Genomic DNA, 21,958 nt, shown 5'->3' with positions numbered 1-21,958 from the left:
GAATAATATTATTTGCACATACTTATTGTCAGTAGAGACTGAAGAAAACTGTCATTCCAGATTGCAGCACGGCATTACAAGCTCATGGCCTAATTCACTGGGACAATGCTAAAGCCCCTGGTGAATTTATATCCATTTCACACTCTAAAATATCTTGGAGCAAAACTTTCCAATGAATCCAAGTATTAACAAGGTCTGCAGAAAAATCTCAGAAAGTTTTCATTTTGTTTTGATTTTTTTTCTCTCAGTTAGTTTAGTTTATTCACCTTGGAATAGGAATACACTTAAAATTATTTTGCTCATATGTCACTATGCTTTCAACTTAATTCCAAGCAATGCCTCTAATAAGTGTTTTAGTAAATTAGATTAAGTTGAGAAGGATTACAGATTCTGTAAGAACACTAAGTATGACATTATTGACTCACTCACATATCCAGAGAAAATTACTGTTTATATAAGTGAACCTTAAATTTAGGATTAAAATTGTATTTTAAACTTATTTTATGTAACTGATGCATTTCAATGCACAATCCCATTATCTTTGAAATTAAACAGGCAGTTTAAATCACATTATTGTTTTTAAATTAAAGTGTTGCTCAATTAAAGACTAAAGTGGAAATAAACAATTTCCCATACTAGAAATTATTCCTCCAGGGCTGGTGCTGTGGCCCATGCCTATAATCCCAGCACTTTGGGAAGCCGAGGCAGGCGGATCACCTGAGGTTGGGAGTTCGAGACCAGCCTGACCAACATGGAGAAACCCTGTCTCTACTAAAAATACAAAATTAGCCAGGCGTGGTGGTGCATGCCTGTAATCCCAGCTACTCTGGAGGCTGAGGAAGGAGAATCGCTTGCACCCGGGAGATGGAGGTTGCAGTGAGCCGAGATCGCACCATTGCAATCCAGCCTGGGCAGCAAGAGTGAAACTCCATCTCAAGAAAAACAAAAAAGAAAAGAAAAAAAAAGTTATTCCTCCAAATATTTCTATGGAGCAAAATAAAGTGGGTAAGGGAGGCATTTTTTCTTAAAGAAAAATAAAGAATGGTCAAGGAGCTGGGAAATTATTAGAAAGAGGAGCTACTGTTTCTTTGTATTAAAGTATGAACATTCATATTCTCCAAAAATATTTACATAATCTCTCTCTTCTTATAGAAGAAAAATGGAGAAGGATAGAACCAGGTGCAAGAAAGAGTTCTCTTCAAAAACCCGTGGGAGAATCCCATTCACAACCAAAGAATTCGTGGCCATATTATTTTTTATTTCAGCCTGTTCTTTGAAAATGAAAAGGTGGAATGTAGTGGAAAGCATAAGCAAAAAGCTGAAACACTTTGTGGAATTTCTTTGTAACTTCCTTCATGCGTAAAAACTTAGACTTTACCATAAGGACATAATCCCGGCATCTGATTTAGGCTTCTCCTTACTTGGGGAGTTAAGGGATTAATTTTCATACTTAAGCTCATATGATGACAAAACTTTTTCACAACTGTCTCTAAACCAAGAAGGGGGATTTAAGATCTCTCAACAAATGATCATTTCATTACATTGTTCCTTATTCCACTTAGGGTGGTTCACCATCATCTCTGAGTCAACACATCTGTGATCAGACTAAATGAGTCTTGCCTTCTGTTTTAGCCTTTGAAATCCATGGAGCAGAATGGACCAGGCCTAGAGTACAGAGTGACCTGGAAGCCACAGGGAGCCCCAGTGGAGTGGGAAGAAGAAACAGTCACAAACCACACATTGCGGGTGATGACGCCTGCTGTCTATGCCCCTTATGATGTCAAGGTCCAGGCTATCAATCAACTAGGATCTGGGCCTGACCCTCAGTCAGTGACTCTCTATTCTGGAGAAGACTGTAAGTGATGCATCTAAAACTGCTAAGCACGTCAGTAACTATTGCTCTCAAATATATTGTACTTCAATCAACAAATATTTGTGAACAACTACTGCATGCAAAGAGGATGTACTAGCCGTGGGAGATAAAAAGAAATATAGCACATGACTTCTATCTTAGGATTGATTGTAGGACAGTTGATCGTATACAGTACCAAGGAAGTATGTTGAAAGTTTCCATTTTATTCCATTTCCTATAAAGCTCTTTCTACATTGAAAATTGAAGACCTGGAGTTATCACTGCAATCATTTAAAGCAGCATAACTGTCATAAGATTTTCAAGTACATTTGCCCTCTGCCCTTACTTGTCAAGGATCCCCTAAGAGCCACTTGCTGTCATGCCATGGGCTTCAGTGGCATGTCTGGAGCTTTCTTAATACTGATGAGATATATACCCAGATTTATATGTAGAATTATATGCACACACACCTTCTGATGCCGTAGTAACTGCTGCAAATAGGTTATTGGAAGAAGAAAAAAACACTGCATTCTGTATTGCTAATACTGTGAATAATATTAGGGGTTATTCTCATTGCCTTTCCAGCATCTAAAGGAATAATTTGATCCAAAAATAGAAGAAGGTTCAGAATGAGAAATAGCCAACTCATTACTCACCTGCTGTCTAAATTCTTCTACCCAAATAAAAGCACAGAAAACACATATCACATGTGAATTAAGATAGTATTAGTCTTGACTGCTCTGTATTTGGCTTATTCCTCTGTAGTAAGAACTCCTATAGAACAGAGATAATAATATCCTCTTCACAGGGTTGTATGAACCAATTTAGGTAAGTCCCTTAGAACAGTGCCTGACACATAGCACATGCTCAAATGTTAGCTGTTATTAATATTTGATTAACAAAATTCCCAACCAATTTTATTTATATTACTAGTTTAATTCACTTGCTTCCAAAGGCAAGATGCCCACAGAATAGTTTCTGGTTTTATTTACCCACATTGTATGTATCTGGAGGGCTTCGTTTCTCAGTGTGTTACAGGCTATCCTTTTCTTTGGGAAATCTATTTGGGCTGATAAACTTACCTATCATGAGAAACTCTTGGTTCCATTTGGAGTGAATTTCACAAAAGTGCTTTCTCCAGAAGAAACATTATGAAAATTTTTGAAAAGGATCCCAATAATCACATTTGCAGGTTATCGAAAACTAATCAATCTTATACGATTAACAGATCCTGATACAGCTCCAGTGATCCATGGGGTGGACGTTATAAACAGTACATTAGTTAAAGTTACCTGGTCAACAATTCCAAAGGACAGAGTACATGGACGTCTGAAAGGCTATCAGGTTTTTATCATGATTTTTCCTCTTCTTGTTGAATTGGTATCTTTCCTGAGAATAAATAAGAACTGATTTCAGAAGAAGCCAAAGAGAATCTGCCACCACAATGGATATATTAAAAGATTTTTGTTTTCATTGCAGATAAATTGGTGGAAAACAAAAAGTCTGTTGGATGGAAGAACACATCCCAAAGAAGTGAACATTTTAAGATTTTCAGGACAAAGAAACTCTGGAATGGTTCCTTCCTTAGATGCCTTTAGTGAATTTCATTTAACAGTCTTAGCCTATAACTCTAAAGGAGCTGGTCCTGAAAGTGAGCCTTATATATTTCAAACACCAGAAGGAGGTGAGAGGATAACGATGTAGAGTCATGTCAAAAATGGAGGTGATCCATGGCCATATTAAACATTCTTCCTTATGGCCAGGCACAGTGGCTCATGCCTGTAAATCACAGCATTTTGGGAGGCCAAGGCAGATGGATCACTTGAAGTGAGGAGTTCCAAACCAGCTTGGCCAACATGATGAAATCCTGTCTCTATCAAAAATACAAAAATTAGCCAGATGTGGTAGTGCATGCCTGTAGTCCCAGCTACTCGGGAGGCTGAGGCAGGAGAATCACTTGAACCTGGGAGGCAGAGGTTGCAATGAGCCGAGATTGGGCTATTGCACTCCACCTAGCCTGGGCCACAGAGTGAGACTGTGTCTCAAATAAATAAATAAATAAAATAAACATTATTCCTTATTAGTAGTTCATTAATATTTACTTCAGATGAGTTAGCTTGTCAATTTCCATAAAATTTATAATATAATAAGGCTTTTTTGAATTTTTCTAATTTATGTGAGTTTATTTTTGGTCTTGTGTTTTCTAGTACCTGAACAGCCAACTTTTCTCAAGGTCATCAAAGTTGATAAAGACACTGCCACTTTATCTTGGGGACTACCTAAGAAATTAAATGGAAACTTAACTGGCTATCTTTTGCAATATCAGATAAGTAAGTAGAAATTTGAATTGGAGTTAACTTGTTAATATTTCATTTTTTGGTTGAATATTCTGTTTGCTATGTTGGGAGTCTAATGATCACTTAAGGCCGTGGTTTGTAAGCTGCTGTTCTTCCTTGTAGCCCAGGGGTCTGTAAACTGGCTTGCAGGCCAAATTCAGCCTGCTGCCTGTTTTTATGACGACATGGCCATGTCCACTTATTTATATATGTCTACGGCCACTTTCTCCCTGGAGTGGCAAAGTTGAGTCATCTCAATGGAGACTACACAGCCTACAAAGTCTAAATGTTTGCCCTCTGGCCCTTTACTGAAAGGTTTTCTTACCTGTTTTAGAAAAAAAGCAGTGTGCTGATGGGTACACAAAACACGTGTTTAATGTTTATATATAAGATGTTTGGAGAAGTAGGAAACATGCAAAAGAGTTATTGAGTGAGGTGATGGAGATTCAAAGCACAGGTACCTTCCACACTACCTCTTCTGCCTCAGATATATGCTCCCAGACTCAATCCTAAATATACTTGTGTTTATCAAATCTCTATGGGTTGCTCACTGTTTCATGGAGATGATAATGAAAGGACTAAATAATTGTCTTTGGATCATTACTCAGAATGGGCTCTACCCAGATGCTGCTGTGCCACTACAGTAACGTGAATGTGTTTAGCTGAAATCAGGTCATTTTTAATAGTAGCGCCTCCCATCTTAAACAGTCCTCAAGTTTAAGCATCATCTCAAAATGGAAATTCGGGGATTGACATTATAGAAAATTTTAGCACATCCCATCATGAAAATTTTAGGCTTTCAAGACATCAATTCCCAAAACACCAGAAATACAGAGACCCAGCATACACTGCTTACAAATCAACTTGATCATAGTCCTGTCGTGCTACTTTCACATCAGCTCAAGACTTCCAGCAATCCAGGTCATGTATTTGCTTTAGTTTCTGACGGTTTCTGCTGAAATTAGCATGTATGTTTAAATACATACAGGCATAATCCCAACAGAAGTAGACTTTAGCACTTTTGAGTGCTTGCTAAGTAGCAGGATCAATACTAAGTGTATCTCTTTGCATTGTGCCATTAAAATAAGAAATCTATTAGATATGTACTATCACTATTTTATGAATGAGGGAATTGATGTACATCGAATATACTCACACAGAGTCAAGTAGTAAAATAAGTGTTAAGTGGGAGGCTGAGGCGGGTGGATCACGAGGTCAGGAGATCGAGACAATCCTGGCTAACACGGTGAAACCCCATCTCTATTAAAAATACAAAAAATTACCCGGGCATGGTGGCAGGCCCCTGTATTCCCAGCTACTCGGGAGGCTGAGGCAGGAGAATGGCGTGAGCCTGGGAGGCAGAGCTTGCAGTGAGCCAAGATCGCGCCACTGCACTCTAGCCTGGGCGACAGAGCGAGACTCCGTCTCAGAAAAAAAAAAAAAAAAAAAAAAAGTGTTAAGAATGCAAAGCAAGATCAGTCCAATTCTAGATGTTGAGCTCTTAACCGTATATTAGTCCATGAACTGGTTTTCAAAAAAATTGTAAGAACTGAAGAAATATTTGAAGATTCTTTTAAATGTCAATTTGTTTGGTAAAGATATACCTTCTCCTTCTCCTAACAATAAGAACTCAGCTAATTAAATTCCCACCTTCATATTGATTCATATGTGACATTTAAGTTTATTTAAAAACAAGTTCTTAGAATATAGAAGTTGAAATATTAACAATTGTAATGATTATTGAACTGCTTGATATGTGTATTTTAAAATAAAATAATATATAATTATTTTGCTTTCTATTAATTGATCAAGACATTTTAGGTAGTTTACCTTTTTCTTATTGCTTTTAGATATTTTAAATTGTTGCAGTTTATATGTATGAGAGCTCTATGTATACTCTCCTGAATTCTTATATTGATTGTAGTAGTTTTTCAATTGACTTTGTGGTCATTCACAATTATGTTTTCAAAAAATCTAAAAGAGTGATGATTTCACCTCCTTCTTTTCAATGTTTGGATGCCTAGGTTTTTTTTTTTCTTTTCATTGATTTGAATTGCATTTTTATGGACCAAGGAAGGCATTTTTATGTCAATAATAAATGCATTTTTTTAACCTCTATGGTATCTTGGACTGCGAGTCAAGAGGATTTATTCTATATTCTTTCTTGCCACTAACAGCTGCACTATCTTGGATGTATTTCATCTCTTGGACTATTGTTACAGTAATCTTATAATACTCATACTCTTACACAAATCTCATGTCTTTGCTGGGTTCCAAATTCTTTGAAAGAAGCTATCTGATTCAGCTTTTTACAATGAGCACTTTACATAGTACTTAGTACACAGTAGATATTCTTAAATATTTAATATATTCCTTCATTTATTGATTCTATGTATACTGAGTAGCTATTTGGTGCTATACATTAAACTAGAAACCATAGAAGACACAAATAAATTATCATCTCAATTATTCTTCCAAAAGGAAATTACAATACTTAAGTCAAAGATACAATGAAAATCTAACAATGGGGAAAATTCATTATTATTAATAAGTATTATGAAGCTGGAGCAGTTGACTCCAATATAGCACAGGGATTAAAGACATTTCTCTGGGGTCAAAAGGCCATGGTTTGGATTCAAATTCCAGTTGGCAAATTTAGAGACCCAAGATGGGAGCAAAGCGCTTATTCTTGCGAGACCTCAGTTTTGTCATATATGATATAGTCATAGTAGTTGTATGTACCTCATAGGATTGAATGAGTTGATGGTTATGAATCATTAATGTATCTTTACATACCACAAGCATAAGGAGAAATGAAAATAATGAAGAATGCAACTTGAATGGTTAAATACATTTGAGCTGTTGTTCATGTTTTTTTTTTAGTAAATGACACCTACGAGATTGGAGAATTAAATGATATTAACATTACAACTCCATCAAAGCCCAGCTGGCACCTCTCAAACCTCAATGCAACTACCAAGTACAAATTCTACTTGAGGGCTTGCACTTCACAGGGCTGTGGAAAACCGATCACGGAGGAAAGCTCCACCTTAGGAGAAGGGAGTAAGTACATGAGGCTTCTCTTTTTTAATAGAGGCTTTAAAAAGAGACTGCATCTTTTTAAACAGCTGCGCTGAAAGGAAAGCACTGTGCCAGTCATTGTAAATTAGAAATGATTGTGATCCCACTCTGTCTGACCTTCTGTTTTCCACTGACATAGAGGCAGAATTTATTAATCTTGTTTGGAAAGTTCACACTGACTCAATTTATGGATTTCTGTGCAATACCAATCAAATTATAGCTTAGTGTATACAAGGTCAGGAACTATAATTTTACTTAATTAAAGTAGCAGGACATAAGGTCACAAAGCTATTCAAAAGGTTAGTAAAGGTATATTTTTCTTTTAGAAATGTTTCCATACAGAAAAATATTTGACTCTTCCATTGGTAGACATTACAGATCTAATACATCTCGCTTTCATGCCTTCACTCTACATACATTGATCCATATGTCAATTTTGTTTTACTGTCTGATGATTGATGCCAAGCAACTGGCTGGGAAATGGCTTATAAGTCTATGGTTTCACTTGTAACACAATTATCCTAATTCAATTACGCTTTTCCATTTTTTTCTACCTTTAACCATTTCCTTTCCCAAATTGCATCTCCAGTTATGATTTTAGAGAGGTTCTTGCTAAGCTTTCTATGATAGCAATAGGACCTTCACAGAGAAATCAGATCAGAGGAACTGACGTACACGCTAAGTTAAACAAAGAGAGATTTATGTAGTGCTTAGGATGTTCGGGCATGGAAGGATATTGGAGAAAGAAAAGAAGGATGTAGAAGATGGCAGAAAGGGAAATAGAGTTGTTTATTTATCATGTATTAAGTTTGGTGCAAAAGTAATTGTGGCCCTTCCATTAAAAGTAGTAATGGCAAAGGCCGCAATTACTTTTGCACCAATCTAATGCTATGTGTCAGACTGTGTTCTGGATGCTTTTCCAAGTAGTAGATTAGAAAAACGGTAGAATCAATGAAAGAAACATCACAAAGGGGAAAAATAGTAAAGAAAATGCAGTTGCCTATTATGTATTGAAGATGTATATTAAAATATATTCAAGCTTGTGAGTGTAAATCACCGTGTTTGTGTGTGAATGGTTATGCTCTGACCTTTAATATTGGTTTGTTTTTATATCTTATTGTGCCTACTGTATCTAACTAATAACAAGCTTATGTTTTTCTCAGATTCCTTGAACATTTAAAACCCCTTTATGTGGGAAAAGTGTATAATTCAAATAATTACTTCCCTAAAACTCACAAAGTATTCCCAGGGATGAATTGAACACCAAGTGAAATGAAGAACTAATTTCACTGACTTTACCTACTCATAAAAGTTAGACTTAAAGATGGGGATTGGAAACTTCCCAGTAACTAAAAGGTTCTTATTTCTGAAGCATTGGAATTGACATCAAGTGTCCAATACAAAGAGAAGTCAGAATGGTAGTAGTCCAAACATGCAACTTCCATATTCTTAAAAACAGAATTTAAGGCATGGAGTTGGTTGCTATTTTGATATAACCAAGACCACAATGTGCATGTGAAATGCTGATCCCATTCTTACCAATTGGAAGCATATGAGAAAAAATATTCACAGAATTGTCTTACAAGTGTTACACATTCTAGTATATATGTTGCAAAATTTGGGCTTGGTTGCATTCATGCTTGAGAAATTGTTTTTGGAGGATGAAAATGCTGTTCATGTGATTTTACAAGTGATGTGGCATCTTTTCTTCAAACTAAAAATGTAACTAATGTGCTGCGTGTCTTAAAGAACATTTCTTCACTGTCGTATGTGTCAGGAATTTAAAAATGTTTCTTACTAGTGTGTTTGTGCTCTTTTTCAGGAATCCACATTTTCAGTATTCCAGCTAACTGCCCCCTTCCCGAGTTGACACTGATTTCTATTCTATAGGCATGTCTTGCTATATGTACAGGGAAAAAAATTACAATCTCTTTTTCTACTAGAGTTCAACATAATCTTTGAAAAAAATGTATATTTCCAATGAGGAGAGATACATCTTGTTATCACTCAGCACTCTAAAAATGATCACTTGTGCAAATTGGAACCTACTACTATGCATCTTTCTTCTTGCTCTGCCTATGTAGCTCATTTCAAGGTCATTTGGCGTTTGTTCAAAAAATACATTTGATTGACAAGCATTTTTCTCTGATTGTTTTCACTCTGATTTCCAAGTAAATTATATTCCATAATCTAAGAGGGGAAAAGATGGAGTTAATCAGAAATATTATTTTTGTGTCATTAGCGGTTTGAATAAATCACTTACTTTATTTTTCAAAAGCTTGCACTACTTAATGTTATACTAATTAATATCTCTGTTTTTCAAGGTCAAAATTAATTGCACTCTGTTTCAATGATGCTTAATCTTGAAGGCTTTGCTCATATAATTGGCCTTATTTCTCTCATGGTGTCATTTTTAATAAAACCTTTTTGTTATTTAGTAACTATATAATTAATTTTTATTTTATAGTGAAAATACATAATGAAATATTGATCTGTAACATATACCTACTTGAAATAGAGTTTCATAACCCCTTGTAGTCTCAGTAAGAAGCATATTTTATATCATTGCTAACATTTTCTGGGTTATATTTATTATATTGAGTAGATTCCCAGCAAAACTGTGGATCACATGCAAAAATATTTAAGATATTTGGTGGTAAGACAAGAAGTTAACATATTTTTGTTCAATTTGATTCATTTTATGTTCTACTGTGAGATTCTACTATTAACATATTGACATATTAATATTTTTTGAAAAGTATTAACTTCTCACACCACTTTCAAAATGTCAGTAAAACCATTCCATTGGTATGTACCTGCAAGCCTGCACTTCACGTAGTTTGATGTTCTATAAATTTCAAATATTTAATATATGACCATATTTTTTTATTATTCTATAAACCCAATTTATTTTTACTTCCCAGCGTATGTTAATTATCTGTATTATAGAGTTTTTCTTTTTTTTAATTTTTAAAATAAAAAAAGACCATATTTTAATGCTATTTCATCAGTATTTATGGAGAAGACCAAGGAAAAAAAAGCAATATATAGTTAGTTACGATTATAAGGTTATGTGCTGTCAATTATAAGTCAAAAGGCCATATTCAGTTTCCCATTAGGTTTGTGAAAATCCAAATTGCACAAAATTATATTGTATAATTTTTTTAAGTCTGTGGTTTTGAACCATTCATGTGACCAGGCAGATTTACAGTACCATTTCATCTTAAATGGCCATGCATTGAGTTCATTTCATTTACTCAATTTCATTATATTAAAAAAGAAAGTTGAAATGTTGATTTTCTTGATCTCCTGGTAATTCAAAAACTGTCTGAGAAAATATGGTATAAGTGACTTTCTTATTCACCTCTAATAACAATATTTTTTATGTCCTGTTTTTCCATGATTACAATTCACATGATTTAACTGTGTACATTTCTTAGGTAAAGGTATCAGGAAGATATCAGAAGGAGTAAATCTTACTCAAAAGACTCACCCAATAGAGGTATTTGAGCCGGGAGCTGAACATATAGTTCGCCTAATGACTAAGAATTGGGGTGATAACGATAGCATTTTTCAAGATGTAATTGAGACAAGAGGGAGAGGTGAGAAATGAGATTATATTTGGGGAAGTCTTAGGCAATCTATGCCCTGTAGAATATTTAGTGTTGCCTATGTCCTATCTTAAACATAAAAACACCGAATATATTAGTTATGAAAATCATACTTTCAATTTGTTCTGACATATTTTTAGATTATCAAAATGAAAAATGTTTCACAGTAGTCCAACTTATCCTTTTTTTTGTTTTTACTAGAGTTGTTGCCTAAAAATATCTCCTGCTAATTAACATATCTTAATAACACAAACTAAAAAGAAAAAGCAAAACAAAACAAAAACCACCAGGCTCCATGGTCATCTGCTTCTAACCAAGGCAGCTTGCGCTTTTGTTTGCTCCTTGCTGCTTCTGAGTTTAACTTCATCTGCCTTCACTATCCTTCTTTGGTTTTTCATCCTCAGAATCAAATACAACTCGGAGAAGTCCCTTTTTAAATAAAGAAGGAAAGATTTACCAGTATTGTCCCATTAACATGTCCTTCAAATTGCATTCCTTTTGGGGTCATTAAAAAATTGATACTATTTGGTATGTTTAAAAATGATGTCTAATTTTCCCCAATGTTACAGAATACAAAAGACTGTTTCTAGTTTACAATGCTGTGACTTCTCTTTCTGCCACAGAATATGCTGGTTTATATGATGACATCTCCACTCAAGGCTGGTTTATTGGACTGATGTGTGCGATTGCTCTTCTCACACTAGTATTGCTAACTGTTTGCTTTGTGAAGAGAAATAGAGGTGGAAAGTACTCAGGTAAAATTGTTTCTTAATGTGATTTTCAACTTATTAAAAAGCATTTTCTGGGAAGCGTTCTTCAGAGACATCTTTTTTTTTAAATACACATTCAGGTCAAATTTATATTAGCAAATTAGATGTACAATGCACTGACAGAAAAAACATATTTCTAAATTAACCAAAGAAAATATGTGTGGTCTAGAGTATTATTTCCAGATAGTTACTTGGTTCTAGTTTCTAGCACTTAAAATGGGCTCTAACTGCCGGGCGCAGTGGCTCATGCCTGTAATCCCAGCACTTTGGGAGGCCGAGGTGGGCAGATCATGAGGTCAGGAGATCGAGACCATCCTGGCCAACATGATGAAACCCCGTCTCTACTAAAAATACAAAAATTAGCCAGGCATGGTGGCAGCTGCCTGTAATCCCAGCTACTCGGGAGGCTGAGACAGGAGAATCACTTGAACCCGGGAGGTGGAGTTTGCAGTGAGCTGAGATCGCGCCACTGTACTTCAGCTTGGGCGACAAGAGCAAAAACTCCATCTCAAAAAAATAAAAAATAAAAAATAGGCTCTAACAAGGTTGATAACACTTCCAAGCTTCTATTGTCTATCTGTAAAATATCAGCGTCATTGAGAGACATATTACTAAGTCACATATATGCTTCAGTGTTTTAAGAAGTGACCCATGTATAGCACGCCTCTCTCTATACATGACATACATGACTCATATTTTTCGCACTAGTGCATTCTAATGTTACTGGCTCCACTGGTCAACTTTGTTGGTGTTAATCATTACTAGGAATGCATTTCTTATTACCATGGCATGTAGTAGACACACTGCCTCTTGAATTAGTGATACATAAGATATACATGAAAACCATCATAGTTGGTAATATGATGTTTGCCTTTAATTTCATTCAACTTCCGAATTTGTTTTGTCTTTTTCAGATATACATATTGTATCAAGATGATGATTATTACTAGCATTGCTTAGTATTCATGATGCTTTTATATAGGGACAAAGATTTAGATTACACTGCTATTTGTTTCATGATGTTCAGATATATGAGAAGTTCATTATTGGCTTATGATTTATCTAGCAAATATTTATTGGGAAACCGTCATCTACATAGAAACATTGAGAGCATAATTTCTAGGTTTTTGTAAAATGACATGCATAATTTATGGAGTTATGCATTTCACTTTTTTCTCTGAAGACTGAATGATTATGAATTAAGGTCACAATGACTAATAAATGTTCTGAGTAATTAATGGGAAACGTTAAAGAGTTATAGCATTCTCCTTATCCCCAACAAATAATCATTTGTGAATTGTGGTGCTATCCAGATTCTAAAGATGTTTCTTCAAATCATACCCTAAAAAGAAAAAAAAAATCAGCATTTCATATTGTAGAGCAACTAAGAGAATCTACTAGGTCTCTGCATGTAGTCGTAAAATGTTCCATGAAGAACAATTTGTATTTGAGGGCTTTTTTTTTTTTTTTTTTTTTTAAGTGAAGGGAACAAGAGCTTTTTGGTCTCATATTCCACTAATAACAAAAATTAGCCAGGCATGGTGGTGGCTGCCTGTAATCCTAACTACTCGGGAGGCTGAGGCAGGAGAATCCCTTGAACCCGGGAGGCAGAGGTTGCAGTGAGCCGAGATCACACCACTGCACTCCAGCCTGGGCGACAGAGTGAGACTTTGTCTCAAAAAAAATAATAATAAAATAAAATGTCAGTGGAGACCTGAATATTCAGATTGTTGCAAGAATTTTGAGTAAGAGTGATGCATAACAACCAAATGATTGCCTTTTTTTTTTTTTTTGAGACAGGGTCTTTTTCTGTTGCCCAGGCTGGAGTGCAATGGCGCTATCTCAGCTCTCTGCAACCTCTGCCTCCCAGGCTCAAGTGATCCTCCCACCTCAGCTCCTTGTGTAGCTGGGACTACAGGTGCATGCTACCATGCCTGGTTAATTTCTGTGTTTTTAATAGAGACAGGTCTTGCTTTGTTGCCCAGGCTGGTTTCAAACTCCTGATATAAAGTGTTCTGCCAGCCTTGGCCTCCCAAAGTGCCGGGATTACAGGCATGAGCCACCACATCCAGCCTTGATTGACTTTTTTAAATTCAATTTAGTTTAATGACGCAGATCTAATAGGTGCCTATGACATCTTCAAAAAGTTCAAATAGTAAAATAAATATTTAGTAATTTGGTCTTCACTGAGAAATCAAACTAAGTTGGGCTCTTCCAATAAGACTTCTTGTTCACATAATATTGAGTAGTCACGTGAAAATATGCAACATGCTGCAGGTGTGATGACAAATAAGTAGAACCCCCCAAAATCCCCTCTCTTTTTTGTTTAAACAAAGAAGTAACTGATGGGCTGTAGGTATAGCCAGAAAACATATTGCCTCACTGATATCAAAACATTTGAGCAATGCTGTTCTTATTGACTATTCACTATTCCACAGCACTGGTAAAATGTCTTTTAAATGGTCACCGTATTACTTTCCCCACCTTTTTTCTCTTTTTTAGTTAAAGAAAAGGAAGATTTGCATCCAGACCCAGAAATTCAGTCAGTAAAAGATGAAACCTTTGGTGAATACAGGTAAACATAAGGTTCTGTTTTAAAATCAAAACACATATTCATCATGTTGAAAGCTTAAATGAACAAAAAGGTGTTTATTCTTAATAAAAAGTTTACATAACTATAATGTAATGACCCTATAAATAATACTTTGTACAAATAGGGCCCACTTAAGTGCTAGCAACCAAATTTCTGTGTGTGTGATGAGGGTGTATAAATAATTACTGTCTAGGAAGAAATGTTAGTTAGGACGCTTTTCTTGAAGCTCTGTGCCTAACGCAAAGAGTATCTATTTGGGGTAGCTAAAACATCTTTAGTATGGCCATTATGAATTCAGGTTCGATCCAGTTTGCATACACATACACATATCTGTATACCTACACTGTTGCACCTGCAAAGGTAAGTAAGTTACAAACCCTGTCCTCTAGATGAACCTAATCAGCAGAGAAAAATATCCTATATATGCAAATGACTGTAATGAAGTAAATAGAATAAAAGAGCACAAAAGAGAGCAACTATTTCTGCCCAGGTAGGATTTTGGGAAAAGGATCATCCATATGAGATAAGCTAAGACTTAAAGGATAAAAAGTATTGTGTTACTGTTAACCACTGGACAGAGGATGACCAACTGAGTGAGGGCATGTCTGGCAAGGGAGGAATGGCAAGAAGTCTACTCTGAGCTAGGTAGGAATCTTTCAGGGACGTGTTAAACTGTCTCATTCTCCTGTTATCTTTCTCCATCTTCCGCTTTCTACTACTCTCTCAACTTCTTAGCTCTTTTTGGTTGTAATGTCATCATTTTTTTCAGGTCTCCTGTATATTTCAGCCAACAGACATATTGTAAGTTCCAGGTTTATATCGATTTTAGCACATGGGAAACCAGAGTTTATATCAAAGAAGAAATCTGATTGATCCTGATTCTCTCTCATCTCTGGATTCATCACTCTAGCAAGGGATATGGAGTATTTTCATTAGCATTTAATTGGTAGACATTTGAGCTTACCTGTACCTCCACTTTGTGGTATACTTATTTTTCTGTATTCTACTTAGTCAATACCCTTTTTATATTTTTATATTTCTTAATAAATGACTTTAAATTCTTTCCAGAATAAACAGAAAGAAAGAAAGAGAGAAAAAGAAAAAGGAAGAAAGAATTTTGGAACTTTACAAATTGTGTTCATTACTATTTTATTAGTTAGCAGTTGCCTCATAACAATAACCACCAATACTTAACAGCTTAAAACAATAAACATTTATTATTTCAATGTCCTCATAATTCAAGAATCCAGACATGGCTTAGATGGGTACTTCTGGCTCAGGACCTCTCATGAGGTTGCAGCAAGGTTTTGACCAGGGCTATGGTTTCATCTAAAGGTTCAGCCAAAGCACAAGTCATTCCTAGGCCACTCATGTGGCTGTTGGCAAGATATAGTTCCATACAGGCTGTTGAACCAAGGGCTTCTGTTCTTCACAGGCCAGAGGTCATTCCTAACTCCATACCACGTAGATATCTCCATGGGGCCATTCACAACATGGCAGCTGGCTTCCTTCAGAATGTGTGAGCCAGGGAGCAAGAGAGAGCACCCAAGTTGGAAGCCACAGTCCTTTTGTAACCTAATATTAGAAGTGATATCCCATCAATTTTGTTGTATTCTATAGGAACAAGTCAATAAGTTTAGCTAACAACTCAAAGGAAAAGGATTATACGAGATACAAATTCCATGAGGCAATGATCATTGAGGACCTGCAACAACTTTTCAAAAGCTGAGGCAGGAGAATTGCTTGAACTCAGGAGGCGGAGGTTGCAGTAAGCCGAGATTGTGCCACTGCACTCTAGCCTGGGCAACATAGCGAGACTCCGTCTCAACAAAAAAACAAAAACACAAACAAACAAGCAAAAAAAAATTTTGAAAGACAATATTAGCTCAATTTTATAGGCAAGAAAACAAAAACAATGCCTTGCAATGCCTTGTCTAAAAACCCATTTCCCCACACCCTGCTGCTCCTTTATAAAGATAGCTAACATCTTCCTGTGCATTATTTCCTATGACATCCCTTTATGTAGTTGATGTGTTTTCCAACCTCTTTCCCCAAAACTACATATTTATCAAGATAATTGTCTACTTTCCACATTATCCCAGGAGACACTTTTATAAGATGCTGTGCCCTTGCATAAGTCCTCATCCTTCTAGCTTCTGATAATCATCCCTTTTGTTATTTTTCTTTACTCTTTGTTCCTGATTCCTCAGCGGATGCCTCATTGTTTTTCTTGATTTGTTCTTGTAACTGCAATATCCTAATTCAAGAGCCAATTATCGTATCAGTCAGGGGAGCCTGTGTTATGCTGCTGTCAAAACAACTCCAAAAGCATTTTCTTTCTCAAGTTATGTGTCCCACAGAGATTGCCCTTTACATCTTAGTCACTTAGGAGCACTGGCTGGTGGATGAGCATCCAGGGTCACCACAGCAGGGAAAATAGAATGTAACAAAGTGAGCACTGGCTTTAAATCTTCCACTTGGAAGAGACACATGTCACCTTTGCTCACTTTTTTTTTTTTAAACCAAAGAAAATTCCATGGTGGCGTATAACACAGAGTAGGTAAAGAAGTGCCACCCTGCTTTATTCCCAGAAACCTGACATACTTGATGAACAGCTCTGACAAATACCACAAATTATAAAGTGATATATACATCTAAATTATATTTTTTTCCAAATGCTTCATTGATCAAATTTGATAAAATCATTTTATATGGTGTATAGCTTCATAATGTAATACTAATTGGTACTTAAAAAAATCTTGATCCAAAATTTAGAAGATAATACCATTTGATAAGCATTTTACTAATGGATTTGCTTCTGTTCATGAATAAAACACCTACCATAAACATAGTATACTTATTTATGTTCTTAAAATACCAGCCATTTCTTTCTGTCTTAAAATGTAACAAACTTGAATTGTTAACTATATTAAAGAAAGTTATTTGGTTTCAAAAACAGAATGTGATTGATTTTTAAAAGAGAACCTTTTAGAAGGATATAAGAGAATCAAAAGGATCAGAAGTAAAGACAGAAGATCAAGACTTGGAGGCCAGGAGCTCCAAAAGTTCATGACAGCAAAGGAAATTGCATTTGTTCTCTGTCTGAGTCCATTAGGGCTACTATAACAAAATACCATAAGCTGGGTGGCTTATAAAAGAACAGAAACTTATTTCTCACAGTTCCGGATTCTGAGAAGCCTAAGAGCAAAGTGCCAGCATTTTCAATGTCTGGTGAAGGCTCACTTTCTGGGTGACAGATGGCACCTTCTCTTTGTGTCCTCACATCGTGAAAGGGGTAGGGCAGCTCTCTGGGGCCTCTTGTCTAAGGGCACTAATATCATTCACTAGAGCTCCACCCTTATGGCCTGATCACTTCCCAAAGACTCCACCTCTAACACCCTCACATTGGTTATCAGGTTTTAACATAGGAAGCTTGGGAGGACACAGATATTCAGACCATAGCAGTCACTATGGACATCAACAGGTTGAATCTCACATGTCCTACAGAAGCTAAGCTGCTCAATTTTAAAGAGAAGCAGAAGTGTTGTGAATAATGAAAAATTGTTTGGTGGAAATTGCTTATGACTTTGTAAACATGTGTTTACAGACTTCGTAAACTTGGTAAACATTTGTGGTAGTATCATGTGGGCTTTACTATCTGTCTTCAATGCTAATACAAATGTCCTGAAAATTATAAAATCTTTTATCACTTATGAGTGTGTTGCTTTACATGACTATGAATATTAGATTTTGTTGAGCTATTTTTTTTGTTTATTTTCTAGTGACAGTGATGAAAAACCTCTCAAAGGAAGCCTTCGGTCCCTTAATAGGGATATGCAGCCTACTGAAAGTGCTGACAGCTTAGTCGAATACGGAGAGGGAGACCATGGTCTATTCAGTGAAGATGGATCATTTATTGGTGCCTACGCTGGATCTAAGGAGAAGGGATCTGTTGAAAGCAATGGAAGTTCTACAGCAACTTTTCCCCTTCGGGCATGAACACAACATAAGTAAGCAACACTACTGGTTCACCCCAACCTTCCATATTTATCTGTTCAAAGGAGCAAGAACTTTCATATAGGAATAGAATCATGCTGGCTGAAGATTTCATACAGAAGTCAACATCCTGCAATTATGTTGAAAAAAGTAGCACTTTCTTCAAAATATAAAATGCCAAGCACTTCAGGCCTATGTTTTGCTTTTATTGTTTTCAGGTGCTCAAAATGCAAAACACAAAACAAATCCTGCATTTAGATACACCTCAACTAAATCCAAAGTCCCCATTCAGTATATTCCATATTTGCCTGATTTTACTATTCAGTGTGGTTGCATAGATGTTGCTACTTTGTGGGTTTTTCTCCGTATGCACATTGGTATACAGTCTCTGAGAACTGGCTTGGTGACTTTGCTTCACTACAGGTTAAAAGACCATAAGCAAACTGGTTATTTAAAATGCAAAAAGGAATATGAAAATCTTATTAAAACACTTCATTGAAAATATACAGTCTAAATTTATTATTTAAATTTTAGTAGCAAAAGTCTTAGGTGAACAATCAACTAGTATTTATTGAGCTCCTATTTGTCCAGAGATGGTCATATTTAAACAGAAGTATATGTTTTTCAGTTTCAACATGAATTTTTTTATTTCTGCCAGTTATGACATCCACGAGCATCACTTTTTGTGTCTGTTTTTTTTTTTTTTTTTTTTTGCTTGGACTGAATTCAACTGCATGGAAGCGGTGGTAAGAAGGTTATTTTATACAAGAACAGGCAGAAAGTGCCCATTGTTCAGGATTCTAATAGCTACATCTACTTAATATCTTCGTTTCTAAATTGACTGCTTTTACCTTTTTCCTATGTTTATATAATGGTATGCTTGCATATATTTCATGAATACATTGTACATATTATGTTAATATTTACACAATTTAAAATATAGATGTGTTTTATTTTGAAGTGAGAAAATGAACATTAACAGGCATGTTTGTACAGCTAGAATACATTAGTAAGATACTGTTTTTCATCATTCCAGAGTTACAACTAATAACATGAGGTTCCAAAGCTGAAGACTTTGTATAAAGCATTTGGGTTTTGTTCTTGTATTGCTTTCTTTCAACAGTTTCAAAGTAAAATATCATATAAATATTGAGGGAAATGTTTTCATATTTTTCAAAATAGGTTTTTATTGTTGAATGTACATCTACCCCAGCCCCTCAAAAGAAAAACTGTTTACATAAAAATTCCCACACATACGCTGCATATATGTTATTTTAAACATCTTTGTGGTGAGAATTTTTTTCCCCTATATTCTCCTTCTGTCAAAGTCAGTACAAATTCAGGGAATTTATTTTCTGGCAGTTGTGCTCCAGTCCTTTTAAAATTGTACATGAACATGTTTTAAAAACAATATGGAGGATGATGCATACATGTCGGTCAAGTTCAGCGCTCGACATTTTATGGAAAGATTTTTTTAACCTTACCATGAAATACTTAACTACTGTTTAAGTGAAATTGACTTATTTTACTTTAGTTTTTGAACTGTGATTATTGGTATACTGTTATATCCTCAACTTGGATTTATGGTAACCCCTTATAGTTCATGGAGACCAAAATTTGGGGTATTTATAATAGTCAGCGCAGGAATGCACATGGAATATCTACTTGTCCTTTTGAACCTCACATGTCCTTCAAAATGTATAGACAGGAAAAGCATGTCTTATTTAAAACTGTAATTTATGGGCTCAGGATTTGACCACAGTCCTGGGAGTAAGCATTTCAAAGGGGGAAGGCAGTGTGGTCCCTACCCCGTGTGAATGTGAGGATGTAGACATCCATCAGTGCAACTCGAGCTCCATCCTCATGTGATTTCTAAGGTTCCAATTTTCTGGAGGAACAGTCATCATGTTTTGATTTATCTGAGAGAAAATTGTGGTGCACAGCTTGTGAGGAGGACAAGGTTGTGATGTTCAAGTTTAGTTCTGGTACTATTCTGTCTCCTCTTCTTTGTCATCAGCCAAAACGTGGTTTTTAAAGAGAGTCATTCAGGTTAGAAATAATGTCAAAAACATTTAGGAATTTAATAACCTTTAAGTCAGAAACTAAAACAAATACTGAAATAGTAGCTCTTCTTACACTTCATGTTCCCCTTTAGCTGCCTGAAAATCAAGATTGTTCCTACTCAGATCTTCTGAGTGGCTAAAACTTATGGATACGAAAAATGAGATTGAATGATGACTATGTTTTGCTATCATTGTTACCTTTCCTCAATACTATTTGGCTACTACTGGGACTCTTCAGCACAAAAGGAATAGATCTATGATTGACCCTGATTGTAATTGTGAAATTATATGATTCATATATTTTATGAATCAGAATAACTTTCAAATAAAATAAATCCAAGTAGGTTAAAATGGATTTCATGATTTTCCCTCAGAAAATGAGTAACGGAGTCCACGATGTGCAATGGTAATTATAAATTGGTGATGCTTGTTTGCAAAATGCCCACTAGTGATAAGGCAACAGCCAATATTTAGAACTTTGTTCATTACTGGCTTTACACTAACTTTCTCTAGTCTACTGTCAATATTATTTTAATGTAATTGATTGTATATAGTCTCAAGAATGGTTGGTGGGCATGAGTTCCTAGAGAACTGTCCAAGGGTTGGGAAAATCCAGATACTCTTCCTGGTTACAGCACTGATTTTGTACCTAAACATTAGGCAGGTTGCTTAACCTTTTTATTTCAAACTCTCTCAACTCTAAAGTGCTAATAATAATCTCAGTTACCTTATCTTTGTCACAGGGTGTTCTTTTTTGTGAAGAAAAATTTGAAAATGATAAAAGCTAAGATGCCTTCTAACTTCATAAGCAAACCTTTAATTATGTATCTAAAAGTCACCCCCACATACCAACTCAACATTTTTCCTGTGAACACATAAATATATTTTTATAGAAAAACAAATCTACATAAAATAAATCTACTGTTTAGTGAGCAGTATGATTTGTACATGCCATTGGAAATTATTAATCAGAAGAAAATTAAGCAGGGTCTTTGCTATACAAAAGTGTTTTCCACTAATTTTGCATGCGTATTTATAAGAAAAATGCGAATTTGGTGGTTTTATTCTATCGGTATAAAGGCATCGATATTTTAGATGCACCCATGTTTGTAAAAATGTAGAGCACAATGGAATTATGCTGGAAGTCTCAAATAATATTTTTTTCCTATTTTATACTCATGGAAGAGATAAGCTAAAGAGGGGACAATAATGAGAAATGTTGGTGTGCTTTTCTAAGCATTTAAAACATAATTGCCAGTTGAAACCCTAAATATGTTTACATACCATTAAGATATGATTCATGTAACAATGTTAAATTGATTATGATGGGATTGGGTTTGTTATCTGTGGTAGTATATATCCTAGTGTTCCTATAGTGAAATAAGTAGGGTTCAGCCAAAGCTTTCTTTGTTTTGTACCTTAAATTGTTCGATTATGTCATCAAAAGAGATGAAAGGTATGTAGAACAGGTTTACCTGATTACCTTTTTCTTTTGGCTTGGATTAATATTCATAGTAGAACTTTATAAAACGTGTTTGTATTGTAGGTGGTGTTCGTATTATGCTTATGACTATGTATGGTTTGAAAATATTTTCATTATACATGAAATTCAACTTTCCAAATAAAAGTTCTACTTCATGTAATCCAAAAATGTTT

The 21,958-nt window shown here is 35.4% G+C and overlaps 1 protein-coding gene across 18 annotated transcripts in view; it reads left to right on the top strand.

Annotated features, from left to right (window-relative positions):
* Positions 1–21,953, top strand: part of CHL1 (cell adhesion molecule L1 like) — a 213,847-nt gene extending 191,894 nt beyond the window's left edge. For 11 of the 18 annotated variants that reach the window (XM_054546846.2, XM_054546850.2, XM_054546853.2 and 8 more), the window contains 9 exons: positions 1,633–1,855; positions 3,081–3,196; positions 3,332–3,536; positions 4,060–4,182; positions 7,072–7,251; positions 10,710–10,871; positions 11,504–11,635; positions 14,153–14,225; positions 18,026–21,953. In XM_054546846.2, the coding sequence (XP_054402821.1) occupies positions 1,633–1,855; positions 3,081–3,196; positions 3,332–3,536; positions 4,060–4,182; positions 7,072–7,251; positions 10,710–10,871; positions 11,504–11,635; positions 14,153–14,225; positions 18,026–18,242 (1,431 nt within the window). In that variant the 3' untranslated portion in view covers positions 18,243–21,953. The remainder of the gene's footprint in view (positions 1–1,632; positions 1,856–3,080; positions 3,197–3,331; positions 3,537–4,059; positions 4,183–7,071; positions 7,252–10,709; positions 10,872–11,503; positions 11,636–14,152; positions 14,226–18,025) is intronic. The other 7 variants (XM_063721970.1, XM_054546854.2, XM_063721968.1 and 4 more) reach the window with 1 other exon arrangement.
* Positions 21,954–21,958: the final 5 nt, after the last annotated feature.

This window comes from Pongo abelii, chromosome 2 (assembly GCF_028885655.2).
Source record: "Pongo abelii isolate AG06213 chromosome 2, NHGRI_mPonAbe1-v2.0_pri, whole genome shotgun sequence".
In the NCBI taxonomy this organism is placed as follows: domain Eukaryota; kingdom Metazoa; phylum Chordata; class Mammalia; order Primates; family Hominidae; genus Pongo; species Pongo abelii.
The sequence above is the reverse complement of the archived record's forward strand: the minus strand, read 5'-3'. Positions and strand labels throughout refer to the sequence as shown.